This window comes from Desmodus rotundus, chromosome 8 (genome assembly GCF_022682495.2).
Source record: "Desmodus rotundus isolate HL8 chromosome 8, HLdesRot8A.1, whole genome shotgun sequence".
NCBI classification, from domain to species: Eukaryota; Metazoa; Chordata; class Mammalia; order Chiroptera; family Phyllostomidae; genus Desmodus; species Desmodus rotundus.
Genome location: NC_071394.1, coordinates 105,850,401 through 105,867,408, shown reverse-complemented (window position 1 = coordinate 105,867,408; position 17,008 = coordinate 105,850,401). Strand labels below are relative to the sequence as shown.

The 17,008-nt window shown below is 45.1% G+C and overlaps 1 protein-coding gene across 8 annotated transcripts in view; it reads left to right on the top strand.

Annotated features, from left to right (window-relative positions):
• Positions 1-17,008, top strand: part of TMEM108 (transmembrane protein 108) — a 295,171-nt gene that overhangs the window by 149,177 nt on the left and 128,986 nt on the right. For 4 of the 8 annotated variants that reach the window (XM_053930238.1, XM_053930240.1, XM_045200108.2 and 1 more), the window contains one exon: positions 2,172-2,253. In XM_053930238.1, the coding sequence (XP_053786213.1) occupies positions 2,214-2,253 (40 nt within the window). In that variant the 5' untranslated portion in view covers positions 2,172-2,213. Of the gene's footprint in view, positions 1-1,708; positions 1,719-2,167; positions 2,254-17,008 lie in introns of those variants that run through there. The other 4 variants (XM_045200103.2, XM_045200105.2, XM_045200104.3 and 1 more) reach the window with 2 other exon arrangements.

Here is a 17,008-nt window from a genome sequence, read left to right as displayed (position 1 = left end):
ATAACAGAAAATGAGTAAAGAAGTAAAACATGATACACAGTCCAGGAAAGAAGCAAAAAATGTACCAGAATAAAGTACAGGCAACTATTTATGTAATCTTGGACTGAGGACGGCCTTTCTAACCATAGTAGTGTGTGTGTGTATCATTGTTAAAATAAATAATTAAACAAACATTACAGCATGAATGAACCTTGAAAACATTATGTCAAGTGAAAGAGCCAGAAACAACAGGCCGTGCATTGTATGATTCCATTTATGTGAGATGCACAGAATAGGGAAATCCGTAGTAGATTAGTGGTTGCCAGGGAATGGGGAAAGGGGATGATGGGAAATGACTGCTCATGAACATGGGAATTTCTTCTTAGAGTGATGAAAATATTTTGGAATTAGGTACTGGTGATGGCCGCACAACTTTTGGATACACTGACAACTGAATTGTATACTTTAAAGGCTGACTTTTAAGATACGTGAATTATAACTCAGTTAAATTTCTTAAAGACAAATCAATTCTTACTCGGGGTATCATGAAAAAAAATTCCAGCATACCAGTAGAGAATAGTTAAAGACTGTGTTAAAGAAAAAAATATTCAACCTTAAACGTAAAATAGAAACAAAGGAATGAATTTTTAAAAAGTATTCACTGACACTTGTTAAAGAAGGTAAGGCAGACTTTATTCTGGACCATCAGAATAGTATAGGGACCACTACAGTGGGATTTTACAGTGGGAGAGAGAGATTGGACTCAAACCCTAAGATAGGGCAGGCAAGTGAAAATTTAGCAAGAAATAGGGTTGGGGATCATTGGATGGAAAATTACTAAGGAGAAACACCAGAGCATTCTGGCCAACCTGACCCATGAGGATTCTCAGTGAGGACAGGCCAGGGCAATCATCCCCTGTGTGTGGTGGAGGACGAGGGCCCTAATCACGTATTGAGGGTGGTTAGAGTTTGAGCATGGGGTGGGTAGCAGTTCTGGTTGTACTGACTTAGCAGGGTTCTTGCTAACACTGGGTTTGACAAGGACGTGCATGGAAGGGCCTACGAAGGAGCCTGACTGAAGAATCTTTGTCAAATGTGAGTTTAAAAAATTTTAAAGACAAGTGGCTAATAAACACACAAAATGCAAACTAAAGCCATGATATGGAACATTTGCCTATTTACTTGGCAAAGAGGGAAAGAAGGTATAAATCCTCATCACTGGGTAGGTTGCAGTCCAGAGACATCCTCATGTACCAGAACTGGTGAAAGTCTGTTTGGCAATATGGTTCAAAAGCCATAAATTGTGTCCTTGCGATTCCATCTCTAGGAATTTAACTTAATACTGTGTGCCATTTAAAGTTAACACAGCACAAGATGTTTCTGCTCCTACGGAGAAAAATTAGAATGTATAATACATGAAATGAGACAGGCCACTGAAAATGCATACTTGAAAGGCTAGAGAAATAGGTAATTTGTATTTTCTCATATATTCGTATCTATATTTTCTGTTTATATTTTCCAAATATTCTGTATTAGGGGTATCTTTTATAACAGAGAGTGATGGAAAAGTTATTTAATACAATACAATTTCAAGTGTGGTGAAGTTGTTTGGTGAGCACCATAGTAGAAATGAGATTAGAAATTTTTTGTTTCTCTTGTTTCAAGATCAGAGACTCAGGGGAGATTGATTGGAAGCCTCGAAAGTTCCAAAGCCAGATTCTTACTCTCTAGTTACCCGAGTAAGTTTCCTTCAGTGGTGTGCATATTTCAGGATTTGGCTGATTTGATTAACTGGTAGCTTCACAGCATACACTGTTGTAAGTTAAACTGTGGCGAATCCATTCCAAGAATTTTCCTTTTCAGCCCTGGCTGGTGTGGCTCAGTGGAGTGAGTGCCGGCCTGTGAACCAATTGAACTTGTTCAATTCCCAGTCAGGGCGCATGCCTGGGTTGTGGGCCAGGTCCCCAGTTAGGGGGTGCACAAGAGGCAACCACACATTGGTGTTCCTCTCCCTCCCTTCCCCTCTCTCTACAAATAAATAAATAAAGTCTTTAAAAAAAGAGTTTTCCTTTTCAGAGTCAGGTGTTTTAGCCTTTACAGCTAGGGTCATGTTAAGTGGAGTTCTTCTTGACTATTGACTTGAATTATATTCCCCAGATGTAACAATTTTCTTCTCCCAATTTCCTAGACAGAATCATGAATAAACTGGAGGACAAGAAGGACCAGATGATACCATGAAGAGAAGTTTACAGGCCCTCTATTGCCAACTGTTAAGTAAGTTGTTATCACATTTCTTCTTTCCTGGAATATACCAGTGTTATTGTTTGTCCAGTGCCAGAGACCCGTCCACTTTCTAGAGGAAGATCAGGGTTTGGTCAATGAGAGAGGACAGTAACTTTTCCCTCTGCTTCATCTAGGTACTTAGAGTGTCACACATTTAGTTATCCCGTTACCTTGGGCATCGGCTATAGTGTAGACTCCATTATAATTCTAAATTGGCATGTTACACATAGTTAATATAAGAATGAGTGTCAAAAACCTTGTTGCCCTGGTTTTTGTGATGAACGGTGTTCCAGGGTGATCCTCTGTAAGTTTCACAGGGAGAGGGAGTGGCAGGCTGGGTTTTGTGTCCTGTAACTGTTACCATTCAGTGTTTGCTCAGCCTTCGGCTTGGAATGTTTTGCATAGTTATGCTTGTTCTTATATAATGGGGGTTGAAAATGTAATTCCTTTAAGTTTGGTGATAGAATGACGTGTTCAGCTAGGACTTGCTGCGTGTTACTCATGAGTTTTGTGGATTGTGATGCAAAGTGCCAGTTGCCGCTTAGTGCCTGTATGGCCTTGAGATTGGCATCCTTAATGAGTGAATATAAAAACCAATCCCAGTTGGCAGGTTTGAGGTTCAGATTGACCCACTTGGGGCAACAGGCATTTCCCACTCCAGGTCGAACAAAAGCCACTGAGTTAGGAAAATCTGGAGTTGATTGTGTTTGTCTGGTTCTTGCCAAGGTAAAAATAGAGGACCTATCTTTCCTAGGCTGAGTGGCTCCTTATTAACTTTTGCCAAGAAAATAGCATGAAAGAGATTGAGATGCAAATCACCAGTCAGCCCTTAGAATTTAGCAGTTCAGGTTACCTTGCACCCCCAGTTCTCAGCACTTTATCTGCAAATAGCATTCTGGTTGGTATTCTCATTGACTCATTTCTGCTACTGAATTATGACCCCTGAAACACAGGGCATGTCAGCCTGCTTCAGTCTGGTGGGACGTTGCCAGGAGTTGTAGAAACTCTCAAGTTCTTTCTCCATGTTTCTGCACGACTGTGGGTGGTTGTTGCTTCTTAAAAAAAAAAAAAAAGGTAAGCTTTCTTGGTAAAGAAAAGGCATTACAGATTGAAGAAGCAATGTCATCAAGAAATGATTAACTCTGCCTTGATGGCAGAGGGGACATTTGAAGGTTAAATAAGATCACACACACACACACACACACACCCTCAGGAAGGGCAGGCAGGCTTTGCAGAAGAACCAGGAAGTGGAAAAGAGCATAGTCCATTTGCGAGGCAGCAAAATGTTTGAGTTCACCATACTGATTATATGCCCCAAAGTTTACATAACAATTTTTAAAAGGCATCAGGTAAGTATTCTATGTTTCAGAGCCAAGTCTTATCCTCTAACAAGGCTCTTCCAAAGTGGAGCACGTGGGAAAGTTGAAGGGGTTTTCCTCAAAGATTATCTGGAGAATGTACTGCAGAAATCTACTTGGTCCTAAAGCTTCCGCGGCAAGCTTGCCAGAGTAGGTAGTTTCCTGCTGGGTAGGAGGAAGGTAGGTAGTGGCCTTTGATAAACTGCTCTGATTACTAGATAGCTGGTCATGGGCTGGAGCCCAGCTTTGTACAGAACTGGGAGGGCGGAGCGCTTGGGCACTGGATTCAGTGAGTCTGACTTCAGAGCATGGTTTTCCCAAGTTCATTAAGATGAATGACTGTTATTTGTAGCATTATTTTTCCTGTGGGAGGAACTGGATATTTAGAAAAATTCTAGAGAACTTAAACTCTGGCATGCATACTCCCCCCACCCCCAACACACACACACACAGTAGCTCATATATGTCACTGGTCAGCCAATTAGTAAGTTATGCTCGGATTAACATTGTCCACAAAGAAAATGTTTTTCAGTGTCTACAGTGTGCTGATTGCTGGGGGGAGGTGGGTATAAGGGGACTAAATAGTAATGAGAAAAAAACACAATAAAGATTAAGTCAAATAGGGAACAAATAAAATAAAATAGACTTGAGAACTACAGAATCAACATAAACTTAATATGTGACAAAACAATTCAGCAAACTGATGTTTTTAATTTTCAGGGGGAAAAAAACCTGATAAAGAGAGTGTTCTATATATCTTTTGTTGCATAACAAACTACCTCAAAACATTGTGGCTTAAAGTAAAAACAGTCATTTATTTTGCTCACGAATCTGCAGCTTGGGCAGGGTTGGCAAAGACGCCGGTGTCTGGGCTCTGGGCTGGAATAACTCCAACAGCTGGGGCTGGAGCAGCTGGGGCTGGACCAGCATCTCTTTTTCCCTGAGGCCCTTTCACAGGACGTAGTGGAGCTTCCTCCAGCAACGTGGCCTCAGGGTGCTCAGACTTCTACACGGCAGCTCACGGCTATGAGGCCAGGGCAAACCTACAAGGCTTCTCATGAACTTGGTTTAGAAATCCCAGAACAGCACTTTGGCCACATTGTGCTGGCCAAGGAAGTCACCAAGACCAGCCCTGATTCAAGGGGAGTGGGCTTGGACCCCACCTCTCAAAGGGAAAAGTAGTAAGAATTTGTAGTCATCTTCAGTCTACCTCAGAGAGTGTCTGTTAAAAACAAGCAAGCAAACAATTACTAGTTCATGAGTCATTATAACCATCAGAGAATCTACTCCCTCTTGAATGCCTACTGTGTTCACAGACCTCTGCTGATCATTCTACCCGCATCATCTCATTTATTTTAGAGTGGCACTTGTTTCAGTATGAAGAAGTGTTTCCAATGAGTAAGTTAAGAACTGGCCCATGGTGAACAGGTAATGAGAGATGGAGCCGGAATTCACACCTGGGTCTCTCTGACCTGCTGGTTCATGCCCAATTTTTCATCCTGCCTGGCACCTCCCCCCCACACAAGAGAAATCAGCAGCGTGGCCCCTTTGCTATCCCTCTGTCTAGACCACGCTGGGTCTAGCCTGTGATCGGTAAAGTATACATCTTATTAGTTATGGCAGGTGAGGCTAAAAAACCCCCGGCTCTCTCTGGATCACTGAATCCCAATCAGCAGTCATTGGGGCTTGTGCGTGTGCCTGATAGGGGCTGAGGGATGCAGTCTTTGGCAGGCAGGGCGATTGAGGTTTTAATATTTTACTTTTATTGCAACTGACTGTCTCTGCCTTTGTTTTAGCTCTTGGGCTCCATTCCACAGTACAGAGCTAACTGTTTCATCCTGCCAGCTACAGCCCTTTGGGAAGGTTTAGCACGCTTTATAGCATATTTTAGAGCAACGGAAAACTTGAGGATGAGGGTGACAATGAGAGCCTTCATGGCCATGTAAAAACCAAATGCCACTTTTATTTTCCTTTTGTAGACGTAAGCAACAAAGTAGATGCGAAGCTAGTGCTAAGAATGCCTGGGTTTTTCAGCAGCAGGTCAGGGTTTAAATCCTAGCCCTACTACTTAGTAGGTAGCTCATGTTAGGTAAGTTCCTTCACCTTATGTGCCTCCTATGCCCAATGGGACATGACCACCCACTGCATAAGATGGTACTAGGTGAGATAACAGGGCAGAGAGAAGACCTCCGTCGATGCCAGTTCCTTTATTGGGCCTTCTGTCTGGAAGAGAGGGGTACCACCTAGCCAGGAGCTCCACTGTGACTAACTATTGCATGGGACGTTTTGGTTCACCAGACGTTTTCATGGAATTTGATCCTCATACTTTACACGGCAAGTGGGACATTAATTATCATTGATCCCATTCTTCAAAGGAGGGGATGATATAATCGAGGCTGCCTTTCCCAGGCCACATCACAACTTTTTTTAAAGTAGTAATGGAGAGTAAGGAGCATCGTCACAAATCTTTAAGAACAGGACCTGCTGGAAAGATGCTGAGTCCCCCGTTAGCAGACTTGGTCTTTGCCTGGGTGCTGTGTACTGGAAATTCTTCGTGGTACTTCACTGTTGAGAAGACTAAGACAATTATTATGAGCTTATGAAAATAAGAAGCTTTGATATACCAACATTTATTCAAATCAAAGTTGTTTGGATACTTACTCAGAGTTAAGGAGTGATAGAGTGATTATGTTTCGTAAGTTAAGGGTCTGCTCTACACCCAGGCAGTTGTATTTCTTAAATCATGTTCTGTGTTCTTCTTGGTTCATCTTGCTTGCTCTTGCATCCTCTGCACATACTGGACTGTGTTGACCACCCAGAGTAACCTTCTGTTCAACCCAAAGAACTTTCCACAGGCTCCTGTCTTACTCGGGAAGAGGAAGAAGAAGAGGAAGATAACTGCTGGCATGGATTGGGGCCCCTAACCTATGGGCTTCAGAAGGAAAGGGATACCCCACCGTTCCTGCTCTCTTTACTGGGGACATGGGCATTGTGCCTCGGTCTCAGACTTGATTTAGGTACACACACCCCAAAATCTGTATTGCCCACCTCTCTACACTCTTCCAGGCATGAGAAGCCAGTTGAGTGTCGAATCCTTTTTCTGATGAGATGACCTGCCTCTCTTCATCTGATCTCTGGAGCTGAGCAGACGCCCCTAAAATACTTCAAAGTGAGCAGAATGTCTCTGGTGCGTTTTCAACTCTATCCCTTCTCGCCAACCAGCTACCTAGTGACTAGTCTTCTCTCCTGTCACTCCTTAAACTGGAAATATTCATATAAGTAATTACAGCTTCCACAAGGGGTTAAAATTTTATCTCTCTTTTTCCCTCCACCCATCTTTAGACCCAAGGTCCCCACCAGAGCTCCTCCCCAGGCCAGTTGCCCTGCAGTGGTCTGTGAACTGAAGCTTTCCTGTGTTCCATTAAGATGGAAAGCACTCTGACCAATCAACGCCAAGGTGTGCTTTATTGGTTAAGGAGAACTAAAGAGCTTCTCCGTAGCTCGGGGTTATTTGCATTTTTAAAGAAATTAATTTTACCTTAAAGCACACACAGTATTTTGGTATCATTTTAAACAGTACTGAGTAGAGCAGTTTAAAGAGGTAAACTTCCCAGGGCCTGTCTGGATCTCCTTGAGTCAGTGGTCTGGGATCTTCATATCATTTCTCATTTCTTTCCTCTTTGATTAGCTAAAACCAGAACTGATCTTTTTATGCCTTACCTATACACAATTATCATCACCATCCACTCAGATTTCCAACCCAGAATACCCAAAGTCGTTCTCGTTCTCTGCCCCAGCCAGGGTGCATTTGGATACCAGCTCCCGTGGACTCTTAACATGTTGTGGACCCATTAATTTCTCTGCATCCCCACTAGGTCTGCTGAGTGAAGGGTTCCTATGGTCTTGCCTGGAATTTTTAATAGTCTCCCTGATTGTTGCCCTATTCTTAGGCCTCTTCCCCTTCTCTTCTTATCATCGTCCCATTGCTGCAGAATTAGCTGCCCGCCATCTGCTGATGACTTTTCAGTGGCTTTGCATCACCAAGAGCAGCAGTTCTCATGGTGTTGTCCAAGAACCTCTGGGATCCCGCAGGCCCGTGCAGGAAGTCTGTGAGGCTCCCCTTTTGCAACTACATATCTTTATGAGGCCAGAGTTTCTTCATACACTTCAAATACACCACAACAGATGGGGTGCAGAAGCTCCTCCGAGAGCCAGCTAGCTGTCTTTCATAAGCCAGATTAAAGAGGTCTACAAAAATATAAAACAATGGCATCCTTCTCATTAATTCTTTTTGTTTTAGAAAATGTGTTTTTTTTTCATTTAAAATGTTATTTGTTAACATGTAACGAGTTCATTATTTTTAATGAATTAATATATTTTGCTTCTCAGCTTTAATCTTAATACAATAAACATTAGCAGATCTAAGCCATATAAACAAAGACGCTTTGTGGTCCTCAAGACTCTGTAAGAGCATAAAGGGGCCATGAGACCAAAATGTCTGAGAACTACTGACCTAAAGGATAAGGCCTAAATTCCTTAGGTCAGCACTCAGTGCTGGGTAACAGTCTGGTCCCAGGCTAACTTTCCTGCCTCATCTCTCACTTCTGCCCTTCATGCCCTTGGCAGACACACCCCACTTACAGGGTGGATGCCCAGTGTGCTCCAGCCCCGACAACCAGCGGTTCATCCCCCGCAAGCTCTTTAGCTCTGGGTGTGTGTGTGCTTGTTCCCTGTCTGCCAGCTGCTCGGGCATAGGGACTCCGTTTCACTCATTCCCGCATCTCCCGTCTAGTCTAGAGCTTGAATTATAGTGGGATTCAATGTATGCTTAACGTTATTACCACATTTCATCAAACGTACGATTTCATTAATTGTAAGATAGATACACTCGGGTTTTATGAACCACTGAGAAAGAAAAATTGCCGCTTAGACTATGAAACTACACACCATCAGTTACACCTTCCGATGTGGAAACGCATGTCCAGATGAAATCCAGAATTACTAGGGTGGATTATGGCTAACTGGGTGACATAGTCCTCGGATTCCTGCCATGAAGTTCTCCGTTAGGACCAAGTTTCAGCAAGCCCACCTATAGCCCCAGCGCCCACCCCCTGTTGCAGGGAACCTCCCCTCGGGAGCTGGAGGGACAGCAGAGTGGCTGGCTGTCGCTCGCCGAGGTGGGCTCACGTATCCTGTCTTCATGGTTTCTCTCTCCTGATGTGAGAGGGAATTTTCCCTGAGATTAAGGAGGAGGAGCTATAAATCATAATTGACATGGTTTTTAGGTCTGAACAATTGTTGACTCCAGAAACGTAGGTTCTTTTAGATGTTATAGGTCATCATAAAGATCGCATTGTGTATGCGTATGAAATGAGGTCTCTTCATTTCCTCCTCCTCTGCCATTGAAGGTGTCTTCCCTTGCCTTGTGTGCTGGCTGGTCCTAACCTCCATGGAGGACAGTGTGGCAGCCACAGTTAAGGGCTCAGGTTCTGGATTGAGATTGCTTGGGTTCCCATCCTGGCTGACTATGAATTCTTTTCCAAATGATTTTCATCCTTTTCCATACAAAACATACTGTTACAGAACAGACCTGAGGCGGGGGCAGGGGGATAATATACTATTACCAATGGACCCCCCTCTTCTCCTAGGGTCCCCCTATACTAGGTTTGCCTTGCCCGCCACCAGGGAATGACGTCTCTCAATGTCAGAGGTTGGTGAAAAGGAAAGGAATTATTTATTCAAAGGTTGTACAGACTTAGAGTAATGACTTAATGTCTTCATTAAAATCCCAAAGTCCCTTAAAACACTCACAAACACACACAGTCCTTCCTTCCCCCCTTTGCCTAGTCAGGGGGACCATATCTCAGGAAAAGAAATAGAAGTCCATGGCTCAGGTAGCCCCCAGTTCTTCCCAGTAATCGTGCTCAACTGGCAGGCCTCCCTCAGTTCCCAGCACCATCAGCTGTGTCGCCACCATGATCTCCAGTTAATCCAAACCCGCGTGGCACTTTCTTACGGTCCACCAGCAAGAATCCTTTCACCCCTTTCCTTCCCGAAGCATCTCCTGCATTCTTCCGGACTGCTAAGAGAAAGCCCTGCATCGCTGCTACATCTTGCTTTCCCGCTTCCTAAGCTGTATGGCAAAGGGAGCCCCAAAGCTGCATGGTTGCCCTTCTCTCCAAAGCCATGTGGTCCCAACCTTTTCTCGCCAAAGCTGTGCGGTCCCTCCTTACTCCAAGCTCTCACACAGGCCCTGTAACCAGGGGGAGCTGCCTCCCAATTCCATCCTGGGTAGAAGTCATTCTCATTTCCCTGGCTCAAAATGTGGCCACAGCTATTTAACATATCCGTGAAACCAGTTAAAAGTTATAGATTTGTTCAATGACCATGCCTGAGGTTAGTTGCAAAACTTGCTGTGTAGAACAACTCTCAATGGCCCTGCTCCATGTGTCCCATCCGCCAGTTCAGACTTGTGGAGGAGAGGACATCCTATATATATTTTTTAATATTTCCTGGACACCCTGAGTTCTGGACCCCATTACGAATTCCTATTGGGGGGCACCCTGGCTGCACCCTGTTACAATACCAGTTGAGGGGGCCTCCCTGGCCAAACAGCTGTTGGACTATCCATCCACCACCCATGCAAATCGATTACTCCCGCAGCTATTAACAACTCTGCTCTTGAGGAAATAAAGGAGCATACTCTGTTTGGTAGCAGAGAGCAGTTTGTCAGCCTGCATTTCTCTCATGGCACCACAGTGGCTGCGATAGCACTAGTGACACGTTCGGTCTTCATCAGTGTGATGGAGACGGGAGCATCCATTTTAGCCACAGTGCAGTTTCGTGTTCCAGACTGGGTTACTCCGACTGGCTTCCATCAGGGCTTCTCAAATCTACCTGTGCATTAGAATCCACTGGGGAGCTTTTAACAACACTCCTTGCCTGGCCAGACCCCACCCCAGACCAGTTAAATCAGAATCCTTGAGAGAGAGGGTAGGTGGGTAGTGTGGGGCCCGGGCATCAGGTGATTCTAATGGGCAACCAGTGTTGAGGACCACTGGCTCAGAGCAGGGTTTTTTTAACTTGATTATCCAGCAGAATTACCAGGGAGGCTCGTGTAAGTGCGGAAGGCCCAAAGTTTCTGGGTCAGTAGATACAGGATGGGTCAGTCCTTTGCCTTTCTAAATTTCCAGGGACGCTGAGGCTTTAGTCCAGGGACTTTGAGAATCACCATCTGAGACTTATGGAGGGCCAGTTTGCATCAGGAGATGCTCTCAGCTTCCTTGAATTACTTGAGCTGCCTGGCGGTGAAGTGGATCTTGGAACAAAACCAGGCTGACTTAGGAAGACGGCAGATGTCAGGGAATGAGCAGAATCCCATTGCTGTAGGGTTAGGAACTGCTAGAACTTGAGGTTTCGTGCCCTCTTCAGGGTGCACTGGAAGTTAGCTTTCACTCTGTTCTAAGGCTGAGAAGAGCACAGGGACTGGCCTAGCAAGGGTTACAAAGCGAAGGGGAACACGAGAGTGGCCCTTGGCTCTGACTCTTCTCTGAGGTCAGCCTGTTTCACAACTCGATTTTGTATGACTATTTCTTTCTCACTTTATGCTGGATAATTCTTTTGCAAATCAGGAATTCAAGGCTGCATTTTTTTTCTTTTCATTATGAAGAGATTTGCAAATGTTCTCTAGGGAGAACAGGTCTCTGGTTCTGAAAGGTAAGTCATTCATAGAGAAAAATTAAGGAAGTAACACTTGGAAATGTGACATTAACCCAGGAAGTTTAGGCTTACAGGGTCCTTAAAGGTGCCACGTTAATTTAATGTCTTTTACATTTTAAGGTGTAATTTTTAAATTTGCATAAGTCAGCAACTCTTATGCAGATTACACAGACCTTAATAAGACATTCTTATTGTAGCAATGCCAGTGAAGACTGAAGAATAAAGTATTTTAAAGGAACTCAATTCTCTGACTTTTTGGTACATTCCAGTACACAGTGAGCATGAGGGAAGTTATGCCCACACTTAGGAGAGCTGTTGACCAATGCAAATATAAATGTTAACTCTTGATGAGTTAATTCAGATTCCTGTATGAATGTACTTTTGCCAAGTAAGACCTATGGAGGGAGAGAGCATATCATTTGATGTAAAGGATGTACTTTGAGTTCTCACCTCTTCTCTTAGTGGTTATGTGACTCACAGGGCACCGAACCTCCCAGAGCAGCTTCGTGTCCCTGAGCTGCAGTGTGCAGATGAGAGAGTGACATCTATCCTGACTGAGGACTGTCAAGAGTTACATCAGAAGGCCTAAAAACATTTCAGAAGCTGTAAAGCGCCTTCCAAACACGGATTGTCGTTTCACTGCTGTCCTTAATTAACTTAATTATTTCTTTTATCGTTGCGCTGTACTATTGTTAGCAAATCCTGCATAAAAGCTTAAAAGAAGAAATGGGAAAGCTGCTAGCAGGTCCTCACCCAGGTTTCAAGTCAGTAGGACCCCCATTAATGCACATAAACCTCATCAATGGGGGCTAATCTAATGGGGCTTTCTAGCTTAGCAGGATCTGGTAAAATTCTGGAAAATTGTTCTAAGAGGAGTTTGCGCAGAATTTTTCAAATGAAGAAAAATGTTTTTTTCCAGCAGCTTCATGTTGGCTTCATAATAAAGCTTCTCTGAAAGTTTTCTGAGACATCTAATTGTTGCCTCTACAAATGCGGTGGACACTGCGGGTTCTTCAGGCTGGAATCCAGGAGGAATCCCCAAACCTAGGCACACGTTGCCTTTCTCCCTATCATGTCTCCCCTTCTAGTCACCCATTCTCCTTCCTTTTCTTTGGGTCGTTTCCCTCCCTGGGCTCTCTCTTCCTTTTGCTCTTCTCCCTCAGAAGTGTTTGAGCCTTTCTCCTCCGGGGATAAATGCTTTATCTGCGGAAGTTGTCCTAACAGCTCCTTAAAAGTGAACCCCTTGCCTTTGCTCTGGCTGCACCAGAGTAAAACTCAGGGCGCCTGCAGGCCGGGGCCACTCCCGAGCGCCTTCAGCGGGTCCCCGTCTGCAAAATGCATTTGCTCCCTCTGTAATGGCTGCCATAGCCAATTACCACAACCTTGGTGGCTTAAAATAATGCAGGTTTCTTTCTCTCAGTTCTGGAGCCCCGAAGTCTGAAATCAAGGTGTCAGCAGGGCCACACTCTCCCCAAAGGCCACAAGAGAGACTCCTTTCTTGACTTCCATTCTGGTGGCTTGAAGATGCTCCTCGGTTTGTGGCTGCATCACTCCACACTCTGTTTCTGTCTTCACACAGCCTTCCTGCTTTTCCCTGCGTCTCTTCTGTGCGTGTCTCCGATAAGGAAGTTGTCATTGCATTGAGGACCCACCAGATAATCCAGCATGATTTCATCTCAAGATCCTTAACTATATCTGCAATGACATTTTTTCAAACTAAGGTCACATTTACAGGTTTCAGAGTTAGGATGGAGACAAAACTTTTGAGGGACCCCCATTCAGCTGACCACAGCATGCTATTGCTATACTTCATAGAGGTGCCAGTGTAAATGTGTTCCCTCGCACAGAGCCCCGTTCAGAACGGTGCTCAGTAAGCGGTGGGTGTGGGTCTGGAGGTGAGTATGACGGGATGAAAAGGAACAATTGAGTTTATGCAGCTTTCAGAGAAGGTTTACCGTAAGCTTAGAGCAAAAGACAGCTGTAGCTAGTGAAGGATATAGGGCTGAGCGTTTCAAAAAACAGTAACTCGCGCTGGTCTGAAAGCTCCCAGGACTGATTTGCAGGAACCGAGGGCTGTAGGGCTGTGAGCTTCAGGGGCCGTGCGGTGCACATTGGTGGTGAGCCCCCAGGGCAGGGACAGCTCTAGAAGTGATTTCTGTGCCTGTGCATACTGGGGCACAGGTGCGTTTCCTGACCTCGCCAATGCAGCCAGTACTGGGGGCATAATTGTGCCGTGTTTGATAAGAAGCAAAAGGAGGCTCCCCTGAATGGGGATCAGTGAGTCGGGTTACCACTGAGCGTAAGCGCTTTAATGATTTCCCTGAGATGTTTTCTCAAAGGCAGACAACTGTCTCCCCAGGGGCAGAGCCCAGGCTCGGTGCTCACAGTTGTGAGGTTTGCTAATTATAACGGGGCTCAAGAGAGAGCCCGGAGCCCTCTGAGATGAAGAGATGTTACAGTTTACTTTGAAATTCCTTGCTTCGATGAAATGAGAGTGTAACCACTTTACCCAGTAGGCAGAGGAGCAAGGGCCCAGGAGTCACCTAGATGGGGGACCAGTGTCATGCCCCAAGTACCTGCTAGGCCATGCCCCTGCATCCCTCAGTACAGCAGGAGATGAATGAGAGAGGAGGGATGGAAGCTCTAGAGCGGGCCTCCTGAAGGTGGGGGGTAATTATTAATTAGCTGCTGGCCTGGAGGTTGTTATGAGGCACAGGCAGCCCCCGAGTTTGGGGAGTGCCAGCTTGGAAGGAAGCCAGAATGATGGGCAGCTTTCTTGTCTAAACAGGTGGGGTCACGTTTAGGCAGCTCTCATCACAGCAGCGGAGAAGCCCTGAAGGTGGAAAAGGGTGCCCAGACAAATACGGGCACACTGTTCCATTGATCTCTCATTGTTATTTTGACCAGTGGTAAGTGCAAAATAACCGAGCTAAACATTAAAACATAACATTGATTTAAATATCTTAGCTATACAAATTCCATAGGGGAAAAATGTCTCCTATTTCACCCAAAGAGTTAGTCTGCTCTCGTCAGGACATTCAGTTTCTCTTTTGGCCAGCGTCTTTAGTCACACTCCCTGTAAGTACCCTTTGAGCCCTGAGACAAGGAGTCCTGAGAAGCGAGGTATTAGGCAGTGCTCCCAGGAAACCTGCAGGAGCCGAGGAAGGGGGCCTGGATAGGGAAGGAGGCCCAGTGACGATGCAGTACCCAGCACAGCCCCACAGAGGCTGACCTGGGCTTAGTTTCTCCCATGAACTCTGGTAAGAGCACAGGTCACACCTTGGACTTGTCCCCATCCCAAGTGATGGAGCTAGAGTGTTGTATGTCTGGATCTGTGAGTCACTTGCTGTACCAGGCACTGTTTAAGCACTTTAAATTAGTGACGAACACATTATCGTGTTTAATACATGTAACACGTGCAAAGCATTTGGAGCTGTCTGTGAATCAGCAGTCCCCAACCTTTCCAGCACCAGGGACCAGTTTCTCGGAAGACAGTTTTTCCATGGACCGGTGGGGGGTGGGGGGCTGGTTCTGAGATGACTCAAGTGCATTGCTTTCAAGCTCAACTCCTGCTGTGCGGCCCCGTTCATAAGAGGCCCAGACTGTTATCGGTCTATGGCGTGGGGGTTGGGGGTCCCTGCTGTAAATGTTGGGTTGTTATCTCTCTACCACCATCCCTTCCTCTACTCCTCCCAGTTTTCTAGACTTAAAACCCCATCTCTCTTACATTCTTAGAACCTTGTTCTCACTGTCATGCATCGTATCACAAATACAAGGTATTACATCTCCTTCCTCTCTCCTCCGAGTCCCCCTCCTAAGCCTCATTCTCGGAGAGCCAGGCTGGAGTTCTAGCTGAGGGCTGCTGGTGACCAGCGAAGGGTTGACTGTGAAGCCGTCCATCACGTGGCCCCTGGGTTAGAGGTGTAATTGAAATTCTCCCCGGATGTGGTCCCAGGGGCTTCTCTTGCGCATTATTAAATTGTGATGATAAATGAGTGTGACCAGATATTTTATTCCTTCCCTAGAGATGTGGCTCTTATAGATGTGGTCTCATTAGAAATGTTTTCCACAGGTGGAACTTCGGCAGAGTCACTGCCAGCCTGAGAACCCAGATTTCCCCAGTCAATGGGTACTTCAAAAAGTTAAAGTTCTGAAAACTGGGAAATTATTTATAGACTTCTGAGGGGATTATAGTATAGTTGTAAAAAACAAGGGCCTTGTTTGTATAGGACCTCTCATTGTTTTTGAGGAAGCTGGTCCAGGTTTTAAAGGAAAATGTTCTTATGTGTGCAGCAGGGAGCTTAGAGGTTTATCCTGAGATGCTATATGAGAATGAGCTGGCTAGATGTCAAATAAGTTTCATTTTCTTTAAAAAAAAAAAAAAAAGCCCTGGCTGGTGTGGCTCAGTGGATTGAGCAGCGGCCTGCGAACCAAAGGGTTGCTGGTTTGATTCCCACTCAAGGCACATACCTGGGTTGTGGGCTGAGTCCCCAGTAGGGGGTGTTCAAGAGGCAGCCACATATTGATGTTTCTCTCCCTCTCTTTGTTCTTCCCTTCCCCTCTTTCTAAAAATAAATAAACAAAAAATCTTTAAAAAAAGAAGGGGAGGGGAAGAGCAAGGGAGGCATCAAATTACTAAAACTTCAAAGAGATTAAGGGTCAGGATGTTTTGATTTGCTTCCTTTTTCATTTTCCAGGACAGGATTTTTACTTCTTAGAATATACAAATAAGTCATAGAATCATATCCTTTCAGAGCTGAAAGGAAGATCCTTTATTAATTGCCACCCACTTAGCAGATGAAGAAACATGCCATCCTAATAGGAAAAGTGAGCTGTCCAAGATCCAAACCTGGTTGACGTGAGGGCAGAGGCTCATTCTCCGGCCACACAGATCTTCTTTTCCTGCCTGAAATGTTCCAACATATTCTTTGCTTGGGGCCTCGGACAGGCCGTCCCTCCTGACCCTGCGTGACTGGCTCCCTGCTGTCCGGAACACAGCGGCGTGGCTCCTCCCAGCAACTGCCTCACCAGCCAGCCCCTCTCCATCACATCGTCTCCAATTTAAGCTCTACATGACACACAGTGTTATCTGATGTTTTTCTCTGCTCTATTTTTTATCCTCACCTGAGGACATTTTTTCATTGCTTTTAGAGAGAGAGGAAGGGGGAGAGAGAAACATTTATTGGTTGCCTCCTGTACATACCCGGACCAGCCAGACCCGCAAGTGAACCTGCATCCTAAGCATGTTCCCTGACCGGGAATGAAACCTACAAATTTTTGTTGTACAGGAAGAAGTTCCAACCAGCTGAGCAACACCTACCAGGGCTCTGCTCTTTATTTTTTTATTGCCTACATCTTTCTTTGGAATGCCAGCTAAGAACCAACATACTGTATCCCCAGCCTTGAACAGTGACGAGCCTGTGGAAGACCCCAAAAACATTGTGCTCATGTGGAATGAACTGGACAGAAGGCCAATGAGCAGGTTTCTTGGGTGGTCCTATGGTCAGGTGAGGCTCCACGTGGAGAGGACTGGACCTGTGGCCTAGATGAGCACTGTTCACTGGACAGAACACAAGCCACAATTTTAGATGTTTTAATAGCCACATTACAAAAAGTGAAAAGAAGTAGGTGAAATTAATTTAAATAATGTATTTCATTAAACCTAGGAT